General features: G+C 39.6%; 1 protein-coding gene and 2 long non-coding RNA genes across 4 annotated transcripts; all 3 read left to right on the forward strand.

The window, feature by feature from the left end:
- Positions 1-13989: 13989 nt before the first annotated feature.
- LOC133739898 (uncharacterized) lies at positions 13990-14711 on the forward strand. 2 transcript variants are annotated; one of them, XM_062167715.1, is made up of 3 exons: positions 13990-14220; positions 14304-14442; positions 14550-14711. In XM_062167715.1, exons 1-3 carry the CDS (start codon positions 14053-14055, stop codon positions 14708-14710), a joined length of 468 nt encoding a protein of 155 aa, XP_062023699.1. In that variant the 5' UTR covers positions 13990-14052; the 3' UTR covers position 14711. The 2 variants fall into 2 exon arrangements, with proteins under 2 accessions (XP_062023699.1, XP_062023700.1); XM_062167716.1 differs by having other exon boundaries at positions 14559-14711.
- A 10-nt stretch (positions 14712-14721) lies between these two features.
- On the forward strand, positions 14722-15826 carry LOC133739900 (uncharacterized). Its single transcript, XR_009860877.1, has 3 exons — positions 14722-14936; positions 15413-15529; positions 15663-15826. It is a non-coding gene; the product is annotated as an uncharacterized LOC133739900 (long non-coding RNA).
- Positions 15827-17131: 1305 nt separating this feature from the next.
- On the forward strand, positions 17132-18282 carry LOC133739899 (uncharacterized). Its single transcript, XR_009860876.1, has 3 exons — positions 17132-17247; positions 17595-17693; positions 18050-18282. It is a non-coding gene; the product is annotated as an uncharacterized LOC133739899 (long non-coding RNA).
- Positions 18283-25044: the final 6762 nt, after the last annotated feature.

Raw genomic sequence — 25044 nt, forward strand, 5'->3', positions numbered from 1 at the left:
GACCACCTGTAGTGGTTTAGTGGTCGATTACATAGACAACTTTGAACTGTTGATGGGTATGGATCAACTACTGTCGTGCATGAGCAATTGATGCTAGCAGTTCGTGTGGGAAACAAACATCGATTATTCAGTGCATGTTAACATTGCATCACTAGTATGTGATCCCTCCCCTTTGAACACTATGGGCACAACATTTTGCTTTTTCCCTTTCCCTCTCCTCTTTCACTTCTTCTTCTTCTTTTTTTTATTTTTTCAATCAGTGTAGTGACTGGGCCTTAAAATCAAACTTAGTCTCACCCCTAGTTTCACTTTCACCCTTTCATTTTTTATTTTTATTTTTTCTCCAATTACTTAAGTGTTGTAGAGAAACTGAAATTGAGAGGAATTTGTTGTGTATTCTCATTGATAATAGGGGTCTCTTTATATAGAGGATTACAATGCATAGAATCTCAATCATACAAGGAAAGTAATCATACATTGAATAGGAATCTAGATCCTTCTAATTTAACCCTATTACCACTAGGTCAAGTAACCTAGAGTTTGGGCCAAACACAGAAAAGAGATTTCCTTAAACACTCCCCCTTGTGTTGCCCAAATGCGGTGCTTCTCTCGTTGCCTCGTTAAAAAACTTGCCGAGTAACAAAAACCCAGTGGGACAAAAATAACCTCGGTCGAAGGGGAAAAAGAGCACAACACACCCTTCACGTTTCGAGACCATACATGTAGACATCTCCCCCTGATGACTACGGTCATGGGAGTTCGGATAACTTCCGTAAACGATGCTACCAACATGTTTCTCGAAAGTGAAATTTAGGCAATGACTTAGTGAGCAAGTCTGCCACACTGTCCTCAGATCGAACCTAGTTCATTTTGATCTTGAGGAGAGTCTGTTGTTGCTGATTAAGCTTGGTGTTGTCGCTTTGATGTAGCCTTGCTTCATTTGTTCAAAACAAGCTGCATTATCCTAAATGCTCGTAGGCTCATCTATGGTAGACTTCAAATCACAATTATTCGAACATGCGTAATTATGGATCCAATCCATATACATTCACGAATCTCTTCGTGAAGAGTAATAGTCTCTGCATGGTCCGAAGATATAGCGACTAGGGTCTATTCTGTAGACCTCCAAGATATCGCAGTCTTTACCCATGGTGAACACTTAACCAGTTTGGGAATGACCTTTGTGTGGGTCAGAGAGATACCCAGCATCAGCAAAACCTTCCAAAACGCTAACTTCGTTTTGGGATGGGGAGAGGGGACGCAGGCCGGTGTTGGCGGCGTTCCTGGTGTGTGATGGGTCCGAATCCATCATCTCTCTGTAGGGATAAAGCATGCCCATATCAATCGTACATCTCAAGTCCGAAAGATACCTTTTACACCAATCCAATGGCATTGCGTTGGCGCACAGCTATACCTTAGCTAACAAGTTCACAACATATGAGATGTCCGGTCTTGTGCATTGGGATAAGTACAATAATGCGCCAATTGTACTAAGTAAGGCACTTCTGCCTCTAGCACATCTTCGTCATCATCCTTTCGACGAAGAGGATCCTTTTCAGGATCAAGACTACGGACGATCATGAGGGTGCTTGAAGGTTTGACCTTGTCAAAATGCCTAAGCATCTATCAACACGATGCTCAAGTTCCAAACCGAGACATAATCGTGTTCTCCCAAAATCCTTCATCTCAAACTCGGATTTCTAGTGTTCAGCGGTTTCCCTTAACTCTTTAAGGGCTTCTAATGAAGATCATGTCCAACATGAACCGCGATAGAATCCGAAACTTGTTTATGGAAACGCGTGGGCATATCCCTTCCCAATCAAGTAGTAGTCATCTTAGTGAGCATTTCAACCTCTTTGTAAAACGCGCTCCGTGGTCTAGAGCCACTTGACTTGGGTAAATGAAGTTCACCATGAACCTTCATCTATATTCCGTATCTAGATCCCTATAGAGATACGTAGTGACCACATTTGTAAGCTACATGTTCAGTTATTCGGAAACTACCAAACTGACAGGGTAGTGGAGTGCAATGACATCCATTACGAGAAAATATGTCTCATCAAAGTCGATTCCAGGGCGTTTTATGAGAAGCCATGCGCCATAAGGCGAGATTACCATCTCTTTTTCTCACTACGCTTTCTAACGAAGACCCATTAGTCAACAGGTTTTATGTTAGGAGGTGTTGGCATCACTAGCTCGAAAACCTTCCTCTTCGTTAGAGAATCCTTCTTAACCTGGATCGCATCTTTCCATTTAGTCCAAATCTCTCTACGTTGGCATTCATTCATCAACGAAGCGTGGTTCGATGTCATCAGACTCAACAAACTCATGCGCGACTACATCATCAATTATGATGGAGTTTCTATCCCACATCTCATGTACACTAGTGTAATTTTCATAGAGCTCTATATTCTCAGGAATAGGTTATGACGTTGAGGCGTCCCCCAACGATAACCATAACCCGGAAGATACTCATGAGACGGATTTTGAGTGTCGATGATCCAAGGATTAGGTTGTGTCATAGCATCCTTCGAACCCACGGGCCTCCCAAGCATCCTAGCTGGAGCCATGGCCTATAACGCCAGAGTGTCACTCTCTTTAGCCCTGACACCATGCCTACCTCCGTGTAGGGTGGCGCTACGTCCTCTCATAGGGACGTCCTTCCTTGCAGGCATGTTTGCAGCATATTTGTGTGATCTCGTCACTTTAATGGGGATCAAGATGAGACATAGTGGGGACAGACCACGGCAATTCCTGTCGTTCCTGCTGAACATCTGTGTTCTTATCTCCCCCTAACGACGGGAAGATTGTCTTATCAAAGTGACATCCGCAAAGCTAGCGGTAAGGAGATCACCTTGAAAGGGCATTAAGTGGCGGACGATTGTTGGAGTCTCAAATCCAACATAGTTGCCCATTCGTCTGTGAGGACCCATCATAGAGCGTTGTGGCGGCGCAATTGGCACATAAATGGCACACTCAAATATGCGTAAGTACGATACTTGTACCCAGTCACTAGCTGTAATGCAGAGGTAGATTTAGTGGCGGTGGATCGTAGACGAATTAGCATGGCTGCATGCGATATTGCATCACCCCAGGCGGATATAAGGAGATTGGTGCGCATTACCAATGTCCGGACTATCATCGTAGTCGTTTCCGCGAGACCATTTGGGTGTGTACATGGGAATGTGATGTCCAACATCAGTCCCAATGCAATAACCATCGAAGGTCTTCGATGTAAACTCTCTAGCATAGTCAAATCCAATTGACTGAATAGGATGATCTGGGGAGTGAGCCCATTGTCATATGATATGTGCTAGGAGTGTAGCATAAGTAGAAAGTATAGGTGAACAATGGCACAACACGTGACCAACGTGTTTGCGTGTCAACCAACATCATGAGATATTTAAACATCCGCAAGTTGATTGAATCAGTCCACAGAATCCCCATGGATTCGATGTAAATACAGAATGAGTATTTTCATATCCTTTGCATAAGACGGTCTCAGTCCTAATTTCCCGAAGGAACAGGCTTTGCAAAATGAGCTAGGGGCCTTAGAAGCAACCAATGAGGATTTGGATTGGGCCTGAGCGTCTGTAGCGCTATTAGAAGCAAAATGTGTGACTACATCTCCCATCATGGCGTTGGAGCCATGGAAATTAGCATGTATGGCGTCATGGCCACTAGGAGGAACAACCATGGCATCATGCTCATGGTTGGCGCCATTTATGGCGCCATCAGATTCTTGCTTCGTTTTGCTAAAAAAGGATGGATGTCCGTGTGAAGTCTTCAGTAGACGGATCATCATATCATGACAAGGATGATCTATCCTGTCGTGACAAAGCCAATATGTGTCTAAATCCAAGAGATCTTATCTCATAACTTTATTGGATTTAATAGCTCGAATAGTGACATAGAGTCCATTAGAGAGACACATAAACTTCTCTAAGATGCGCCTTTGTTCGCAATCATTAGAGGTAATGCAAAGGAATTCTATTCCGTTCTCACTATGCGTTTCCGCATGGAATCCGTTGGCTCTAATATCTTTAAAGCTCAATAAGGTTCGATTTGCCTTAGGAGCGTAGAGGGCTTTAGTGACTTTAATCAAGGTGCCATCTGGCAATAGGAATTGGGTCATTCCATGTCCTTGAACTAAACCTGATGGCCCAGCCATCGTAGTCACAGATGAATATGTAGACAACATCTCCAAGAATAATTGCCTATGTCGTAGAATGGTGTGCGTTGTTGCACTATCCGCAAGACATTGAAGTTCATCCATTCTTTGAAGAAAAGCTCGTAATTAAAAAGGAGTCATTAAGGAAAGAACTCAACTTTTATTAATAAGCCAAACGGAATTACATCATCGTTTCTTTAACCAAAGAAAATCTAATCCAATAAACTAGTTAATGCAAAACAATGGTAGTCGTCTAACTCCTTTCTGTAATTCCAATGCAAATGTGACCAGGTGAGTAGAGAGATGTCGGTGGAGCAAGGCTCGCTTAAGTACCACTTATCTCAAAACCTTCCTAGACATCACACTTACATTGAGTACGCCTACTTTGAAGAAAGACTAATATCATTGGCATCTACTATAAAAATAATATGGCAATTGCCTACATCTCTTGGAAAATAAAAAGACTTAATCAAAATCGCCAGTTTCTAGGTCTTGATCATTGTAGTCTTCCACCCTTAGATCGAGATCGCCATCTTGATGTTCTTGTTCCATGTAATTTGCCTCCCTTGCTTCGCGATACGTCTTGTATGCGTTTGCAACATTCTAGGGTGCTTTACATGCTTTGGCCCAATGTTCAGTTGATCCACATCAAAAACAAACATCATTATGGTCAGGCGCCATTGGGGCGCGATTTGGACGACCAATGCTCTTTGTGGCGTTACCACCATGGTCGGAGGCTCCACCTCTCTCTCTCTTCACACGTTGACCTCCACGGTTCCATGCACGCCTCTCTTGGCGATTTCCTTCCTCTTTAGGGCTAACATATGGACCAGAACATCCAGAATTGTCCCTACTCTTAGGGTTTCGCTCATTGCGTCCTCCCTTGGGGGCGCGACTATAGTTAGACTCCGGAATAGACTTAGTTCCCACGGGTCTATCATTATAGTTCTTCACAAGAATATTGTCGTGCTTTTCAGCTACGTTCATGGCGCCAATGAGCTCATGAAACCTTGTGATACGTCCTGCATTTACATCAATCCGATAATTCTTTGAAATCATCAGTGCAGAGACGGGGAAGGTAGAGAGAGTCTTCTCGATCAACATCGTATCAATTATGGCTTGGTCACAAAACTCCATCAGAGACTTGATACGAAGAGCTTCCGAGTTATAATCAAGTATAGACTTGAAATCACAAAAGCGGAGGCTATGCCATCGCACTTCTAAATCAGGAAGCAGGGAGTCACGAACGTTGCCAAATCGCTGCTCAAGTTCTACCCATAGCTTTCTTGGGTCTTCCTCATTGAGGTATTCATTTTGGAGCGCGTCATTCATGTGCCTTGTCATGAGAATTATGCCTTTAGCTTGTTTTGCTTCAAAAGCAGTAGCTTGCTCAATGGAGAGCTCGTTCTGACTAGGCTCTTGGATGGCTCCCAGAAGTCCATCAGCCTTAAGATGTTGGCGCACATCGCGGACCCACCTATGGTATCCTACGCCAGTTGTTTCTAGTGGAACGAAGTTCAACTTGTTCAGGTTACTCATCCTGAAAAACAACACAAGATTAGGGTTAGTTTCGGAGCGAAAAGGCTACCACGAAAAACTATTAAATTTCTGAGCGTAGTCGCTTCCAAGAAATTAGGGATTTTCTGAGCGTAGTCGCTTCCAAGAAAATTCGATTCCAAGAGGGGTTTTGAATTAGATCGAAACAATGATGTATATGGTCGATCGTTTTTCTTCTCAACAAACTCTAAGTTTGGAGGACTCTATAAGCTCCAAGCTTGGAGTGAGCACGAACCCCCACAGTTCGGCTATAGGTCTCCCCTATGAAGAAGAAAGGTGGGTAGAAGAAGGGATGTTGGAAGTCCCCGAGAAAAGAAGAGAAAAGTAATAAAAACTTCAAAAACGGGAACTTTTAGAAAAGTTTACCTTGAAAAATTGCCGGAAATCTTGACTGGAAAAGTTGGCCTGAAAAAGTCTCCAGAAGTCGCCGGAAAAGTGGCGGGAAGTTGACCGGAAAAGTTGGCCGGCGGTGTTGACTGACGTTGACCTGGGAGCTGACGTGGCAGTCTGATGCTGATGTGGCAGTCTGACTGGACGCTGACTGTGTGCTGACTGGATGCCCGCGTGGATGCTGACGTCAGAGGGCTTAAGGTTGCTGGGCTTCAGTCTCTGGGCCGAGGTTCTGGGCTGTGCTGCTGTACTTGGGTCCAGGCTCCTTGCTTTTGGGCCTAGGGTTTCTTTCTGTTTCTGGGCCGAGGCTGCACAGGGCTAGCTGATGCAGGGGCTGAAGATGCAGGTGGCGGTTCGGAGGTGTAGCGCTTCTGGTGGCCGGTCTGGACGTCTTTTGGCCGGTTCCGAGAATAGTTTTTCGTGTTCTGTGGATCTGGGATCAAAGTGCTTCTGGTGGTGGAGTATGGATGCAGGAGGCGGTGAGGAAGCCTTTGAACCGGGCAGGGGAATTTTCGTCACTTCCGGTGGCCGGTTCGGTGGTTTGCCGGCCGGTTCCGGTGGTGGGGCCGCCGGTTCTGGATTCCTGGAACTGAGTGCTTCAAGGTGGGCTGCGGAGGTTTCTAGGATTTGGAGGCTATGAATTTAGAGTTTCAGGGTTAGAGCGTCGTGGTGATAACGTGTTGTTGAGAAACTGAAATTGAGAGGAATTTGATGTGTATTCTCATTGATAATAGGGGGCCTCTTTATATAGAGGATTACAATGCATAGAATCTCAATCATACAAGGAAAGTAATCGTAAATTGAATAGGAATCTAGATCCTTCTAATTTAACCCTATTACCACTAGGTCAAGTAACCTAGAGTTTGGGCCAAACACAGAAAAGAGATTTCCTTAAACATTAAGTTAATTTTTCTTGGACCCCGTGGCCCAGCCCACTTTTTTTATTATTTTTTATTCCTTTTCCTTTTCCTTTTTCATATGAACTTTTCCTTTCCTTTTTCCATAAGAATAACTATTCCCTTTCCTTCTCCGTATGGAAAACTGACCCAAATTAAACTTGATTATGGCAACATTATTTGTACTTTTGCAGCTAAAAATGCGAGACGAGCAAGATTTCAGTGATACTTTGTAAATTTAAAGGCGTAATGGCCTAGCTTCTCACTGTGTTCCCGTCATAAAAAAAATTTGGGTTTAACTAGTTTTGCAATTCAGAAATTTATTTGGTGTTAGGGGAAGTGATTCATTAATTTGGTGTTTGGAAGAAACCACTTCCCCCTTATTTTCCCTTCTTTTAGGAAATTATTTCCTTTAATTTCCTTTTATATCCCAAATGCAAGAAAGGAACAAGTTTTCTTTCTTGATGCTTACTTTCCGTGAACTAAACGTGGCCTAAGTCCTTGTTGGTCACTTTCTTCTAACTTCTTAGATGACATTTATTTGATTTTTTTTTTTGGTAATTAGTACTCTGTATTACCCAAATAAAAAAAGGGTTTTTGACCCAAAGCACCAAAATGAGCAAAAATTATCCCACTTACTCCAGCAACAGATTTTTATTTTCACTAAACCCAATTTGAAGCAAAATGACTATTCTACTCTCAACTTAATTACTAAACTACAGCCACTGCCACACTCTCTCTCGCTCATCCCACCGGTGTACCATCAAGAACAAAAAAGTGGGTCAAGTTGATGTAAGCATCATATTGGTTATACCATCAAGAGCAAATAGCATTTCTATTTGGAGGAGGAACAAGTAACAGCAATGAATTGTACCTCTTAGTCTCTATTATTATGAAGTAATTATTGGGACTGACAGGAGTACAATGGCTAAAATCTGTATACTTTGGTTTTTCGTGAATGTGAAACTTCTAGGAAGATGTCTGGAATCCATGTGCAAATGGTAATAAGAGCATTCAAAATGGGATCTCTTTATTCTGATGCTTGGCTTCAAATGTTGGCTGAAAACTTTTATTGCTCTAATTTAAGGTTTTTTATTATTATTATTATTTGAACTGATTGTGAGTTTATGACTATGGTCTTATTGTTTCCATTCTTCATTCATGTACTTGATGTACCACTGAAAGGATTAGGACCCTTTACAATGGATTTTCAATCAGAATTTCTGCTTATGAGCTGATAATCCATTCTGATATCAGCGCATTTGTTTGGTTTGTCTTTTTTCTGCACTATGCATTGCTTTGAGATTAATTTTTGCAAGTAAAAGGGGTACACCACCAGTCTACCACACCTTTTGGAATTAGGGTATCATGACATACTCAAGGTTCCTAGCTTCTGATGACGTGGTTATATTACAAGCCACCGATCCAACATTCTATGCATCTCGCATAAGCTGGATCTTATTTCTTTTGGCAAAAGTTCATTGGGATAATCTATACAGATTGTTATGAATGAATACAGATGGCTAGGTTAGGTGAATCTATAGCGCCATTTTTTTTCCTCAACTTTAATTGTTAGTTGCTGTTGTTCATTGGGATAAGCTGTTCATAGGGACTCATTCTCATGCTAGTTATAAAAAAGTACTCAATTAGGAGCCCAGCAGCTCAATTTATCCAACTGTGCTTACATTGGTTTATATTTGTGCTATAATTAAGGATTTTAGGTGTTGTCTACAGATGTAATTCGGGGTTTCACTTTTGCTGATCTTACAATTTGAAGCATCCTATATTGGGTTGCAGTCTTTCTGCTTCTTCAAACCGATGGAATGAATTCATGAAGCCATTTGTAGATTTGAGTTATAGTTGTGATTTTTTCACTTCAGTTGGATCTCAGGTTCAATGAGTCTCCCACATAAGACTCTAATGAGTCTGTCATAGTAATCCAACTTACACACTCGGGCACACCATGCAGGTGAACTGGTGAGGACCTTGTTACTTACTCTCAAATGGCATGGTCCAATTTCTGAACTGATCTCAAGGACTAGTAAAGGTACACCGTACACAGTATTTTTCATGTTTCCCAGTTTGGAAAGATCCTGATACCGGCCAAACAAAAGTTAGAACCTGGTTAGCTGTTCAAAAAGCGTACATATGCGTTTTTATTTGGCCTGGCTATCTGAGCTTGCTGACCATTTTTTTCTTCGACTAGTTACCACTTGGATTACTTTCGGGTTTGGAAGTCTCCGTTCTTTTGTTATACTGAGGTCATTCTTTTATTTATGAAAGCTAGCTACTATAATCCCCATTTGGAAGTCTCAAGTCAGTTCATCACCATTACTTGTTAATTTCGAGCTCTTCATTCGTTATGTTAACTATTTTTTGTGCACAAAGTTGCAACAAAACTCAAACTCAGCCTCTGCACCAATTCTCTGGTCATTGCTTCATCTACCCCTTTGCTCCACTTTGTGATTATGAAACTTTGGCCGTTTCCACTTTTGGACTTTTGTTTTGCCTTCCATCATATCATCTTTTGAGATTCTGAAGTCACGGAGAGTCGACTCCTGCCGGACCCAGTTCCGCCATCATGAGATGTGCAGAAATCATGATAGGACCCAGTTTTCACCATAGTTTTCGCCCTAATTCAGTGAACGTCAATGGAATGGAGAAGGGGACCCCTCCGAATCCATTTGGAAATTCTATATGATATCCATCAATTTCTAGGTTCCATTTCTGGGTTTTGAAGGTGACATATTCTATCAAATCAGTTGGGGTTGCAACTTGCAAGCAGAGACTTGTGACCAAAAAAGAAGCAGAGATACTGATATGTAACGATTTAGCTGAAATTAGTGGTCGATTACTAGGACCCAGTTTTCACCAAAGTTTTCGCCCTAATTCAGTGAACGTCAATGGAATGGAGAAGGGGACCCCTCCGAATCCATTTGGAAATTTTATATGATATCCATCAATTTCTAGGTTCCATTTCTGGGTTTTGAAGGTGACATATTCTATCAAATCAGTTGGGGTTGCAACTTGCAAGCAGAGACTTGTGACCAAAAAAGAAGCAGAGATACTGATATATAACGATTTAGCTCAAATTAGTGGTCCGTTTTTTTTTTTTTTTGTCTTTTGATCAAGATTACATGGTTTCTTAAAAGCTTCATATGCTCAGAGATTAATCCGTATCGGGAAATCATGTCAGAACGCTTAATTTCTCCTGGCCACCAAGTATAGATTGAGATTTAACTCCAATCAGTATTGGCGGAATTCGAAACCGGGTGTAAGAGTTCCATACCTGGAGGCTCTTACCAACTCGACCACCTGTAGTGGTTTAGTGGTCGATTACATAGACAACTTTGAACTGTTGATGAGTATGGATCAACTACTGTCGTGCATGAGCGATTGATGCTAGCAGTTCGTGTGGGAAACAAACATCAATTATTCGATGCATGTGAACATTGCACCACTAGTATGTGATCCCTCCCCTTCAAACATTATGGGCACAACATTTTGCTTTTTTCCTTTTACTTTGGCGTTTGCGTTAGTTAGTGCAGCATGCATATGAAGGTTCCAAAACATCTAATCGATGAAGTCACCAGTGCTCTGTGTGCTGAAAGCCTGAAAGATACAGGCATTTTGTCAATCGATCCCATTGATTGGTACATTTTTTTTGGCACAATACCTTTCGCTTTTAATCGTGTTAATTCAAGGCCAAAATTTTAGTGTTGTGAATATCTCAGACTCTTAGAAGCAAATTAGAGTTGAAAATAATTTTCTACTGCCAGGGCCGTCTCAGACCACCGGTTCCCGGGGGCCTCCAGAGCTTCTGTATATATGTTATAAATAGTATATATAGATTTTGTTTGCTTATACAAAAGAAATGGTGCGCTGCTCCAGCGAAAGTGAAGGCAGTCAACGTCCTCTCCTGTCTCCACCATGGTTTGAATCCCTCTCCTCTTTCACTTTTTTTTTTTTTTAATTTTTTCAATCAATGAAGTGATTGGGCCTTAAAATCAAACCTAGTTTCACCCTTTCAGTTTTTATTTTTATTTTTTCTCCAATTATTTAAGTTAATTTTTCTTGCACCCCGTGGCCCAGCCCTTTTTTTTTTTGTCCTTTTCCTTTTTCATATGAACTTTTTCTTTCCTTTTTCCATAAGAATAATTATTCCCTTTCCTTCTCTTTCTCCATATGGAAAACTGACCCAAATTAAACTTGATTATGACAACATTATCTGTACTTTTGCAGCTAAAAATGCGAGACAAGCAAGATTTCAGTGATACTTTGTAAATTTAAAGGCGTGATAGCCTAGCTTCTCACTGTGTTTCAGTCATAAAAAAATTTATGTTAACTAGTTTTGCAATTCAGAAATTTATGTAGGGAATAAATATTCATATACTTTTGTTTTGTTATTAATTTCATATTTAGTTTTTCAAAATACATGATTTTGTACTGTTATTGCTAAAAAAAAAATACATATGGGAGACCACATTTTAATTCTTCGCCTCAGGCCGTTAGAATATCAGGACCGGCCCTGTCTACTGCTCATGGTGGTGGGATTATATGACTGGATACAAATCCAAGAATGTGAAAGGGCAAAATCTCATATTTAAAGAGAAACAACAACATAAGCATTAAGCAAAATAAGTGGGTTGAATTATTCCTACTAGTACTGGATAAAACCGCACATCTATTTACGTGAAGTTGGTCATGTAGATTCTATTGCACAATGTTGGAGAGGAAATATCCCACATTGGAAAAGTGACAAATAAAATATAACTTATAAGTGGGTGGATCTCACCCAATTGTACCGAGGCCTTTTGTGATTAAAACCCAACACCTAATGGGTGGTTAAGTTGGAACAGTATCGGTACAATGGTGGGCCACGGGCCACGCTTGTCGCTGTTTAACACACAATAATTACTATCGGAGCCAAGTTGTGTTGGGATACCTCATCATTCAAGGCGAAGTTACGAGGACAAGCAAGGTTTGTGACAAATTGGATACTATTCATAATTTATTTTGATGATAAATACTAAAATCACATTGTTTTGAAAGTAGTCCATTTGGTCTAGTAATATTAGTCTCCCCTTTTATAAGTAGTCGATCTTGAATTTAACTCACAAACTAGTTGTTGTGTAATCTCAGTTGTTAATTAACACAAGACTTAGAAACATAAATTTTTCTTTAATTTGACTAGAGGATCGAATGCTAGCCACCTTTTGTTTTAAGCTTTATTTTCTTAAGGGTATAAAAGCTGATGTGAATGCTTGATGTAGTTTTCTCATGCTTGTACTTGGCATGGGTTGACGTGATTTTGGACAGAACTTGAGCTTATGGTTAACTAAGCTCGGCTCGACTAGAACTAAAGCTTTTAGTTGCTCTTATAGATGTAAAAGATTAAAAAAACATCTAGATAAAAGAAAGGCAAAATAGTCAAATTACCCCCTGACTTTTCCCATTGCTGTCGATTTACCCCTTGACATTTCAATTTTGATTATCTACACCCTCACTTTTCTAATTGTGGCCAATTTACACCCTATCGTTATTTTTTAGACTTTCCATCCAATTTTCCGTTAATTTGGTTAGCACGTGAGGGGCTTTTTCGTCTTTTCAACTATCACCCAAAAAAAAAAATTAAACAAACCAACACATCGTCAAAGAAATAAATAAAAAATACAAAACTGTTCTTCGTTAAAAAAAGGAAAAAAAAAAAAAAACTTGCCCTTTGTCGCTTCTTCCTTGTCCATCTCTTCTTCTTCTTCACTCCCTTTATTTCAAGATTAGTCGTTAGCTTGCAACTGATCGCTTAATTAATATTTGCTAGTCACATCAAATGATTGGATGATCATATCACTGAAGGAGAAACGGTCTTTGATCATTTAGGTTTCTGGTTTTCTTTTTCTTTGAAGGCCGGACTGGTCATTAATATTTCCAACATTCATATGAGAATTTGATCTTCTAAGTTTCCAGTTGGAGGGGTTTGTATTGTGTATAAGATTGAGAAGCCATCGAATAAACTAAAATATTTATATGTATGGAATATGAAAATTAAAATTGCAGCAAGCATGTGAAGGTCATCTTGATTAATTGATTCAAGTTGGGATTGTGTTATATTGATCTCGATAAAAGGAACATAAAGGAAGAGGTCATGCTGAGAAGAAGATAATTGCGAGATAGATAGAGAAGAAGATGAGAGGCTGAGGGGAAAAAAAAACAATTGTGGGAGACGAATTGCAGTATTTTATTTTTTAACAAAGTAATTTTGTATTCTTTTCTTGTTTTTTTTTTTTTGGAGAAATTGGATGGAAAGTCTAAAATTTAACTATAGGGTGTAAATTGGCAAGCTTTAGAAAAGTGAGGGTATAAATAATCAAAATTGAAATGTTAGGGGGTAAATCGACAGTCATGAGAAAAGTTATGAGGTAATTTGGCTATTTTGCCTAAAAGAAATCTCCAGATAAAAAAAATCTAAAATTCAAAAAAAAAAAAATAACATGTTGTTTCACTACTAGAATAAGTTAATCACACGACAGTCATCACACAACACATGAGTTTTTGCTGTTGTCTGAGTTAATCAGACGACAGATTTTTTAAACCAGTCGTTTCACTCTCTACTCATCCAACACATCGTTATTTGTTAAATTTGAGAGATTTCAGACAACAGTTATAAGGACATCTGTTGTCTGAATAATAGAAAAAATAAACAAACAATTAATTTACATTTATTTTTTTCCACTCAAAACACTCAAAACCAAAATCTTGTTTCCTTCCCTGAGCTAAAAAAATTAGGTCATTCGATCTCCCACCCAAACCGCGCGCGCTCTCGGCCTCTCGGACTCACCAAAATCATGTTCCCTCCCTTGGCTAAAAAATTAGGTCATATTCTCCCACCCAAAATCGCTCTCAGCCTCTCGGACTCACCAAAATCGTGTTCCCTCCCTTAGCTAAAAAATTAGGTCATATTCTCCCACCCAAAATCGCTCTCAGCCTTTCTCCTTGTTCAACTCTCTCTAATGTGAACGATCCCTACTAAAATTGACCATGTCGGAGCAAAGATCCGGGTTAAGAATCCGAGACGCCAGCCCGGACTTGGTTATTTACACACTCGAGTCCAGCCTCTTCTCCTCTTCCGCTTCCGCCAGCGTTGACCGCTGCTCCTTCGCCTCCGAAGCCTTTGACCACGACTCCACCGCCTCCGAGATCTCTCCGGTGACCAACCCCCACCCTCTGCATGCTTTAATTTCATGCTCATTGCAAATCTGGAACAATCTGATTTGAAATTTTGGATGCAGAACTCGGCGGCGCACCGTCACCAGGTTGAAGAGAGCTCCAGTGGTCCGGATCGCGATCCAGATCCGAAGACGAAGCCCGCTTTACACATCACCAGCCACCACCACGGTCGTCGATCCAGAAAAGGAGAAAAGGCCAAAGGTACTACAGCTAAGCTTCGGGACGACGTCGCTTTCTTCCTTTCCTTTTCAGTTTTTCCAAACTATGTGACTTTCTGTTTTCCCTGACTTTCACTCTTTGGCTTGGAGCTTGCACAGTTCCAAAGCAAGACAGCGACGCCGACTTGGTTCTTGATTCAGCACGAAGCTCTTTCTCTCTCGCCTTAAAATGTAAGCCCCCCAATTTTGTCCACTACAATCCAATCCAATCCATTCCTAGCCAAAAACCAAATGACCCTTGTGTTTTATAGAATGCCAAGACCGGTGATCTAGATCTGAAGCTCTGTCCAAGAAGCTAGACAGGCCGAGACCCGTTTTCAGCTGGGGTTATGGCAGCGGATGGAATGGCATTCCACTCCTCCGGTGCTCATAATGGAGCCTTTTAGAATAGGGCTGAGCCTTTCATTGCTCGTTCGGTTAGCGTGCATGGTTGCTCTGAGGTGTTGGACCAGCAGTCATCCCTGCCTGAGTCTCAAGGTACTAGTTTGATTTGGTTGCATTAGACAGTGCTTTTCACTAGTTGAATTCAGAATGGTATCATAACTATATATAGGTAATTTAGAACTGTTGTATACTCGTGAATGGCTAATCTTTTGTCTATGTCCATGGGTAAATACAGATGAAAAGCTTGATGGGGTTAAGGATGCAGCCACCAATGTATCTCGTGCAGTTTCACGAAGGGACATGGCAACCCAAATGAGCCCTGATGACTTTGAAAAGCTGGGTAATGTGTCTTCTTTCTGCCCTATTTCTTGATATGCAGCAGTTTCGTGGAAAGTGAGCAAAATATCTTGATATGTGAAGACGGAGATAGGCCAAGGTTAAGATTGCTCGCAGGACCAATATTGCCATGTCTTGCTGTTGTAAGTATAATTCTCTCGCAGTTGATTCGGTTTACTCACCTCTTCACTCTAGTAGGCAATTCCTGATTTACTGCTTCTATTTTTGCACAGCTTCTCTTCTTATCTGAACTTGCACTGTTCTTTATCTCCTCCACTCATTCACACTGTTTCCAAGCAGAATGAAAATCACAGGGAGATGAGAGCCAATTTTTTGTCAGTCAATACTTGGTACTCTTCTGATCTCTATTCAGTTCGTTCTAGTTGAACTGACTTGGTCTTTCATCAGACTTTCTAGAAAGCTTTTAAAGTTGTTGTTTCAATTCAATCTTCACATCATGATTAAGACCGCCCCCTCCCTCAGATCTCCTTTGATCTACTTCAACCATGGAGGCGATTGAAGAGTTGTTGCAACTGTCAGACTCGATGCGCTAAGGCCAGGCCATCCTCGCCGACGAAGACGTTGACGAAAACTCTACTGCCTCCTCTCGCCGCTCCTCAACTTTCTTCAACGTCGTCGGTCTCGGCAATGTTGTAAGTCAACCGATGCCTTTTTTGGTTCGATTCACTGCCAATTCGATCTCTTAAATTTACCTTGTTCTCTGTTTCCAGTCCCCGATTGAATCTACACTTTCTCTTTGGGATCTTTGAATCTAGACTTTCTCTTTGGAATCTGCCTCCTTTGAAAATCATTTCCTCATAAAGATTGATGGCTTCCTGTATCTTCCTATACTTGCAGTAGCCGTTGATTAACACAGCGGATCAATTCATTCGCGGCTTTTCCTCTCTTTGCTTCTGTCTCTAGCCCTGGACTTAGCCTAGCCTAGCTCCCAAATAACGAGATTTGAATATAAAATCAATTTGTTAATATTCATATCACAGTCTGCTTACTCTGCTATTCAGTATGTTACAGGAAGCCAAGTTCATCCATTAACAATAATATAAAGGAAAATTTCGCAAACAGTACACCAAGTAAAGACCACTAATAATTCTTATACATAAAGTTCCAAACAGAACATTTCTGTACACGAAATCTGAAACTCGACTCACTATCAGTACACGACGTCAATTTTTGACACCAAAATGTCCATTATGCCCTCAGTTCTTTTTTTTTTTAATAAATTTTTTTTTCTGTTATTTTTTTTTCCTTCGTTTTTTCTGTTATTTTTTTCTATTATTTTTTTTCCTTCGTTTTTTCTGTTATTTTTTTTCCTTCATTTTTTCTGTTATTTTTTTCTATTATTTTTTTTCCTTCTTTTTTTCTGTTATTTTTTTTTCCTTCGTTTTATCTGTTATTTTTTTCTATTATTTTTTTTCCTTCATTTTTTGTATTATTTTTTTTCCTTAATTTTTTCTGTTATTTTTTTTTTCTTCCTTCGTTTTTTTCTCTTTCTTTCTTTTCACATGACTAAATATTGGCTGAGTTACAAATATAAGCTGTAGGACCATAAATCTCACCAATTGGAGGGCAACGGCGGCATTGGAAGCGAGGGAGTGAGCCCGGAAGAAGGAAGAAGAAAGAGATAAAAACGAAGGAAAAAAAATAACAGAAAAAACGAAGGAAAAAAAAATAACAGAAAAAAGAAGGAAAAAAAATAATAGAAAAAAAAATTATTAAAAAAAAAAAACTGAGGGCATAATGGACATTTTGGTGTCAAAATTGACGTCGTGTACTGATAGTGGGTCGAGTTTCAGATTTCGTGTACCGAAATGTTTGGTTTGGAACTTTATGTATAAGAATTATTAGTGACTTTTACTTGGTGTACTGTTTGCGAAATTTTCCCATAATATAATGGTCTAATTTGTGGTTTATGCTATGTTTCTTATATTTGCAATACTGATAGCTAGAGTGTGGATCTTGCATATCGAATTAGCATGGGCAGAATAAGGTCATTGTATATAGATTAATGACTTGTGCGACTGTTGAAGAAAAGATATACAGAAAACAGGTAACAGATTGCTTTTTCCCTATATTTATACTAAGTGGGTATATATAGTATTTTCCATTTCTTAGATTATTAACTTTGGGGCCTGGGGTCTCTGTAGATTTCTGAAAATGGAAGTTGTGAAATTTTTAATTTATATCTGATCACTTAAATGCTTTTTGTCTCTATGTTTGACACAACAAACATTCTAGTAGTGTTAGATCGTTGGATCTAGTGGACTTTTTCGATTTCCATGGCGGATTCAATTTCAGTTAAAGCCAGCCTTTGATCTTTCTGCTTATTCCTTCTCTAGCCTCCCACCTCATCTTCTTTTCTGGAGTAATGAAAACTTTATGACCTCATGTTTTTAGGGTATTCCGGAGCAAAAGACCGACAAGGATTGTGGATATTTTATAATGAGATACATGAAGGAAATAGTGGAGGATAAAACCTTGGACATTTTCAGCAAGGTAAGTAAAACTAGTTGAGGTCACTTGGATTATGGTTATTGAAATATGGGTTACTGTGCTTTTGCATGTATTCTGGTGGATATGTATATATAGTTTTGGTTGTTGATTGCTCACTGGCAATTAATGTTCTTATATTTAGTCCATGTATCTTGGCCTTGATACAGTATAGATATATATGATATCTCTTCATGTCAATTACCTGTGTATTGATTAGAAGTTCTATAGAATCTTGTTTTATTGGCTGGTTAGAGTTGCTTATATATATATGCATAGATTCATTGTTGTTGCACAATTGAGTTCTTTAGATTCTTTTTAGGAATTATGTCAACTACTAAGTACAAACCATTTTGTTTCAGTGGGAGAGAAGAAGTAAAGCAGCATATTCCCAGGAGGATATCGATGTGGTCAGAACTGAGTAGGCAAAGTTTGTGGTTAAAACATATATGTAAGATTTGTGTTGGTACTTCTTGGAGACCTAGTTCAAAGTTTGTGGTTATGTTTTGGTTGGACAGGATCAGTAGCTAGTACTTTGAATTGATGTGTAAGAAATACTTTAACAATTGGGTACTCTATTTCTAGTTTCGGTGTGTTTTGGCAATGTATGACAATGATGTGCTATAGTAAATGACATTTGAACTAATTTGTGTTTCATATTTGCCTATTTCCAATTCAAACAACATATATAAGGCTATTAAATATGGTAGTACAGTTTCATCAGACAACACATAAATTTACACACATAATACCTATTGTCTTAGGAACATTCACACAACAGTTTTACTAAAGGACATATTGTGTACAATTCCTTGCAACGACATGACCACACTATCACTGATGTCTGAGGTTCATTTCAGACAACAGATTCTTCCGGCACATTGTTATCTCATACGCATTCAGACAACACTTACATCTCGCAAACTGTTATCTTAAATAAATTTCAGACAACAGGGGAAAAAAGTATCTGTAGTCTGAGGTTCATTTCAGACAACAGATTCTTCCGGCACATTGTTATCTCATACGCATTCAGACAACACATGCATCTCGAAAACTGTTATCTTAAATAAATTTCAGACAACAGGAGAAAAAAAGTATCTGTAGTCTGAGGTTCATTTCAGATAACAGATTCTTCCGGCACATTGTTATCTCATACGCATTCAGAAAACACTTACATCTCTCAAACTGTTATCTTAAATATATTTCAGACAACAGGGAAAAAAGTATCTGTAGTCTGAGGTTCATTTCACTCAACACCAAAATAACAAGCAGTTGTCTAAGTTAACACGCATTAGATTTTGGGTAAATTCAGACAACAAATTTTGGCTTATATGTGTTGTGTGACTGAGCAACAGACAACTGTTATCGACAGTTGTCTGAACGAGGTCAATCAGACATCAGGCTACTAGACAACATCAGGTTTTTCATTCAGACAACAGTCGTTCGACAGTTGTCTGATTAACTTTGTGGTATAGTGTTTGCTAGTATTTAAGTGTAGACTTCCAAAGTAACTCAAAAATGTAGACATAGTATATATACCTATCAATAATTAATGTGCAAGATTAAGTTAAACCAAACACAATTTATTCATAAAATATACAAGTCGCTCACAAGCTTTATGACTGTAGGGGTCATTATTTGGCCTTTTAGCCCTAAGTCTGCCCGGCCGTAAGGCTGAAGCCTTACCTGGCCTTTGCATTAGGGTGGGCCGACCTGACCCTTTCTCAAATAGGGTAGGGTATGGGCCATACAAATAAAGCCCGGGCCGTTTGAGCACATTAGGGCCAAGCCCTTTAAACCCGCCCAATTAAACCCTAATAATTTTCTATTTTTTTAAATATGTTTTTTTTTCTATGACATACAACTTATCTCTTTCTTTATAAATGATTTTTTAAGCTTTATTTTCTTTCATTTTTGTTTCCTTTGTTAAACAACAATTAATTTTGGGAGGTTTAGAGAGATAGTTAATTGAATATAACCACCTTAACTAATATTTATAAATGTTATAAGTAAGTAACACACACAATTAGAATTGGAAGGTTTGAAGCTCTCCAAAAACCCTAGGTCGGCGGCAGGTTTCAGATTGAGAGATTGTTTGTACGTGAATCCAGACAGGGTTAGCTCAGCGGAAGGAGGCTGTAACCTAGCTCGCGCTTGACCTCTCCTGATAAACCTACGTCAAAAGAAATGATTAGGAGCTAGGAAGTCCGTAAGGCTCCTGACTTCTCCCCTCTGAAGCTCAAGTGTTAGACATGTGGGACAAAGCGGAAGCTATGCTATCAATAGAGACAGTCAGAGTGGGAAGGATGGAATGAATACCTTGAGCCTGAGGTGAGGCTCCCTTTATATAGGCGATAGTATGCGTTGAGGCCTATGCCAACTGTCGCTGAGCGAGGCCCGCGCTTGTGTTGGGTTGTGATTGCACGAACCCAGCCGTACACTGGTTCCATGGACCCACCAACTGAGATCACTCTCGTCCGGTGGTAGCCCTGGCATAGGCCTCGCCTACGCCACTCGGTCTGCTGCCAGACAGAGATTGATGCTAACATGCAGGGAGCGATTGAGGGGTGTTGCTCGAAGTTGTTTATAGGCTGGTTTTGGCTTTAAATTTCCGGTATGGAATCTCTTGGATGTGGTGGACATGTGGTGCAGGATCGAAGGGCCTTGTTTAGCTTATTAACGACGGTGCAGGTTTTGGTTTGAAATTTGCAGCGGCGACGTGGTTCGTGATGATTTAGGTCGTGGCGGTTTGATTCGTGGCGGCGGAGATCATGGCAGAGCAGTCGTGGCGGCATGGGTCAGCGAAAACTACAGCTCTGGTTCCGCGTTGTTGGAGATGGAGCCCGGGTTTGAGCCAAGCCAGGCCGAATGGGCTTTGAGCGGGCCTTATCTTGGAGTTGCTCTGGACTATTTATTTTGGGCTAGGGTTTTTGCCCTAGGCCCAATTCTATGTTTTTTAGTTTGTCTAATTACAATAATTTCCTTCTATTAGGAAGCTAAGTAATTGTGTGCACTCTATGTACCTCTAGCGCCTCTGGAGTAGTACCAAATAAGGATTCCCGCGTTGGCTTTAGATTTTATACTTTTGACTTAGCGCTCTGCTAGGGTTTTGGGAGTGCAGCTTCTCTTACCTACATCTGCCATCTTCGATGGCTGCTTTCCGATTGGCTTTATTCTTGCTTCCTCTTGGTGCGTGGAGTGATGTTTCGACAAGGTGCTTGTGGCAGGGTCAAGGAGCCGCAGGCGGAACTGGTTCCTGGCTTTGGGAGGGAGTTATTGGATCTAGAGTGGTCTAGATTGGATCGCTTTCGTATCGAGGTTGCATCGCCATAGCTTGGTGTGGGTTTGTCTACCTGCGGCGGCTGGGTTGTTTGGCCGGACGACGAGTCTTTAGCTATCAAATCCGGTCTGACTGTGAAGGTTGCTGGAGTTTCTGTTGGGGGCAGCATCTGCTCAAAGGTTGCAGGTTTTAGCGTCTTCAGGCTTCTACCTGCGGGGGTGAACTCCTGCGTTTTGGTGCTGGTTTTAGCGGAGGTGTTTGACCTGAGATCAATCTCGAGGTTCTGGGATGGTGCAATCTTTCCAGCGACGACCCATGGCGGAGGCAGCGGCGGCGGCTTGCTGGGTGGAGGTGGACACCTCGGGGTGCCCTTAGCTGTTTCAACAAAATGGCCCAACTGGGTTGGGTACTGGTTGGATGGCATGTTGCAAGGATGGATGTGGGTGGTTTGGGCCCTAAGCTTTTTTAGGGTCCGGTCTGCCTTGAGAACGGGGGTGGAGGGAGTTTTTACACCATTTACTCCTCTTTTGGATTGGGTCTCTATGGCCCATAAAATTGCTTAAATTTTGTTTAGGTCGCAAGGACCGGAGCCTTAGTTGAAACCATTTTAGGTCTGCTTCGAGGTTTCTTGGTTCTTGTTAGAATAATGGTGCATGGACTTTCTAAAACGTGGGTGTACTTGAGACTTTTTGGGATTTTTATTCTTCTAGGATTGGGATTTTTAGAAGTCCTGAGGAATGATTCTTTCTGTCCACCCCATAAGGGTGTTTCGTTTTTGTACTGGTTGCTGAACTTAATGAATGGGCTGACCTATTTCGATAAAAAAAAAAAAAAAAAAAGGATTCCCGCTATGTCTATGGATTTGAATGTCGAATGAGTGGGTCTATTTCTATGTACCACTGTGGGTACTACCACTATCTTCTTGTATGTCTGCGGAAGTGTATATAACGGCCTATTCTGACTTGTGATGAATATATTGACACCCGATTTGGGTTTGATTCAAAAATAAATGTTATAAGTCAATTCCAATATATATATATATATATATATATATATATATGATCAATAAAAAAAATGAGTCTCGTATTACTTATGTGGGAGTGGTCAACTTTTGTTGGGCCCGCAATTAAGGCAATTAACTCCGTAGTTAGTATGACGTTAAATTTCAGTCATGAATGCGGCGATTATTACGGCCTTAACCACGATAATAACTACGCGCAATGATTACGGTTACGAATGCGCAATGAGTAACCATCGTAAATGAGTCATGATTAATTGTCGTTAATGCAGCAATGATTATCATCATAAATGAGCAAGTTAATGCGACCATAAAAGCAGGAATAATTACGGCTTGTCCCCCAAGTAAGTTGTCGCCTATATAAAGGTCGCCGACATCAAGGTAAACCATCCAATTCTGATTCTTCTTACTACACTACTCAGAAATGTTCTGACTTAGGCATCGAAGGGTTTTCTGTAGGTACCCCCATTCCTCGAGCAGACGGTCAAACTCCAAATCAACGCTCAAAGGAAGCTTTTAGATAGTTCCTAATCAGCTCCCGCTCCAGTCCGCGTTTATTGGTGAGTCAATATCCTCTACGGAATTTTTCATCACCAACATGTGGCGCCATTTGTGGGAAACCACTTTTCCCTAAAAAGTAATGGCAGAAGCTGCACCCCAGGAAATATCATTTCTGTCACTAAAAACTGAGAGTGATGGAATACAAGCCCCAAAGAGATCAAAGTTCGGGTAACGTAGACTAGCATTCTTTCCTTTAGTAACCATATTTCTGATTTTTGCTTCCTTTTATATTCGAAATATATTTGTGGTCGGTGATATCTAAATGTATGTGTAAGGCTGGTGGCCAAAGTAAATACCCAAGGTCGGTGGCCAAAAAGAATCAAATGTTGTTTATCAGATTCAAAGGAAATTTGGGGCAATTCTAACTACAACAAAAGTATACTTTTATTGCGCAAAATTTACGGCGCACAAAAAAGCACGCCGTCAATGACATACATTTACGGCACACAATTGATGTGCGCCATAAATGTATATACATTTACGGCATACATGTATTGCACGCCGTAGAAGTTATGTGTATTTAGAGGGGTGTATTGTATATGGAATTAGTGGAACTTTTAAAGAAATCTATGGAATTTAAAAGTCTGGGTGTATTCAATATAGACTTTTAACAGTCCATGAAAGTCTTGAGGTATTCAATTAGGATTTTTAAAGACTTCATGAATTCCACCAAAATCTAGGGGTATTCAATTAGGACTTTTAAAAATGAATAAAAGTATAGAGGTATTCAAAATATCATTCATACTTATGGAATTAGAAAATCATGGATAATCATGGACTTTGTAGTGTTAACTATACATACCAAACTCCAATAATTTTCCAGCCTCCAGACCAAAGATTTCAAAAAGTCTATCAAAGTTTCCTCTTCAAAAAAAAAAAAAAAAAAAAAAAAGTCTATCAAAGTTCTTATCTCTACACACGAAGAAATTTGTCCTTCATCATATATCTTTCTTAATTTTTTGTCTTTTCTCTAATCTTTTATGATATCAACCTTTTTTTATACCTAACATGTTCATTGTAGTTGTTGAATGTGATTATTTTTTATTTTATTTTTTTCAATTGTGATACTTCGAACCCTAATAGCAATAAAAATGATTTATGAAATCCTAAAACTCAAATATTGTGGTCTAACCCTAAGATTAATTAATTATTCTCATTAATTTGAATTTATATTATGGTTAAAAAAAAGGTTGAACAATTGAATTTCAATTGATTGATTATAGATCAAGACATTGACCAATATTGCTACAATATATGTTAATCGGCGAAAACAAAATTGATGAGAATAATTAACCATAAACATCAAGTGATCTATATTGTATATTTATGTTGTTGGGAGATTAGGAATGAGAACAAACTCGCTAGACAGACTAACAATTATTTATTTGAGTCAATTTCTATTAGAAGATACTGGAGCATTGAAGAGACAACAAATTATTATTTTGTTTTGTGTTTGGGCTGCATTTGTTTTATTTTATTTTATTTTATTTTATTTTTTTATATTTTGTACATTCTAGGAAATCTGTAGAAGTCATTCATAATAAAGTATATAGATTTTCATGAATCAATAAAAGTCTGTTGCTAAAATCAATGGTTTTAAGAAATCCATAACAGTCTCTCAACTTTTTAAAGAGTCTGTGGACTTTTCAAAAAGTCTGTCATTTAAAAAAAATCTGCACAAATCCAAATACAATACACCCCCCTTAGTCTTTTACGGCTCACATTTCTTATGCGTCGTAAATACTACAATACAATTACGCCCACATGTCTTGCATGCCGTGAATAATATATATATATATATATATATATATATATATATATATATATATACTGCACTCGTTTTCTGCACGCCGTAAAAGGCATACATGTTTAGTCTTTTACGGCATATTTCGAGAGCATGCCATAAATGTCATTGCCCGCCCATTTTATTGGCTAAAAGTTGAATTTCCCTCTCCTAACATTTTTATTAGTCTCACGCTCCTTTTCAGTCATCTTCTTATTCGTGTGATCGTGTCTATCTCTTAGAAGCCGACCTTTTCTCCTCTCATCTCCCTCACTCTCCCCACCGCCGATTCGTGTGTTTGTTTGAATTTAACTAAGATGGAGAAATTCCAGGTTTCAAGCTTTAAGATGGAGAATGTCTTAGTGATTTTTACTTCAGCTTTCAAAGATTTGAGAACAAATGTGAAGAGATTTAACATGTTTATGTGTTGCTAATTGATATATATTGATCTGGTTCTGTACAGACATGTAGTTTTACTTGCTAAAAAATTTGGCAACTTCTAAGTTGGTTAATTGATATATTGATCCAGAGAGGGACAGTTCTGCTGGGCAGAACTTTGCACAAATGGAAGTGGATTTTAGGGTTCATCCACTTTGGGCTGGTTGTTCGAAAGAGGAGGTCGACAGTACTGGCAAGGTGAGTAGTTTCAGTTTAACTTGCCCTTTAATAATCATTTTTCCAGTTCTCACTATTATTCTAATCTTGCGTGTATGAA

Source organism: Rosa rugosa, chromosome 3 (genome assembly GCF_958449725.1).
Source record: "Rosa rugosa chromosome 3, drRosRugo1.1, whole genome shotgun sequence".
In the NCBI taxonomy this organism is placed as follows: Eukaryota; Viridiplantae; Streptophyta; class Magnoliopsida; order Rosales; family Rosaceae; genus Rosa; species Rosa rugosa.

Excerpts from the sequence above, each read along its gene's own strand:
- LOC133739898 (XM_062167715.1), top strand. The coding sequence starts at position 14,053 with ATGTCGGAGCAAAGATCCGGGTTAAGAATCCGAGACGCCAGCCCGGAC. Across the intron at positions 14,221-14,303 it reads CCGCCTCCGAGATCTCTCCG|AACTCGGCGGCGCACCGTCA; the intron begins GTGACCAACCCC and ends TTTTGGATGCAG. Across the intron at positions 14,443-14,549 it reads AAAAGGAGAAAAGGCCAAAG|CTTGCACAGTTCCAAAGCAA; the intron begins GTACTACAGCTA and ends TTTGGCTTGGAG.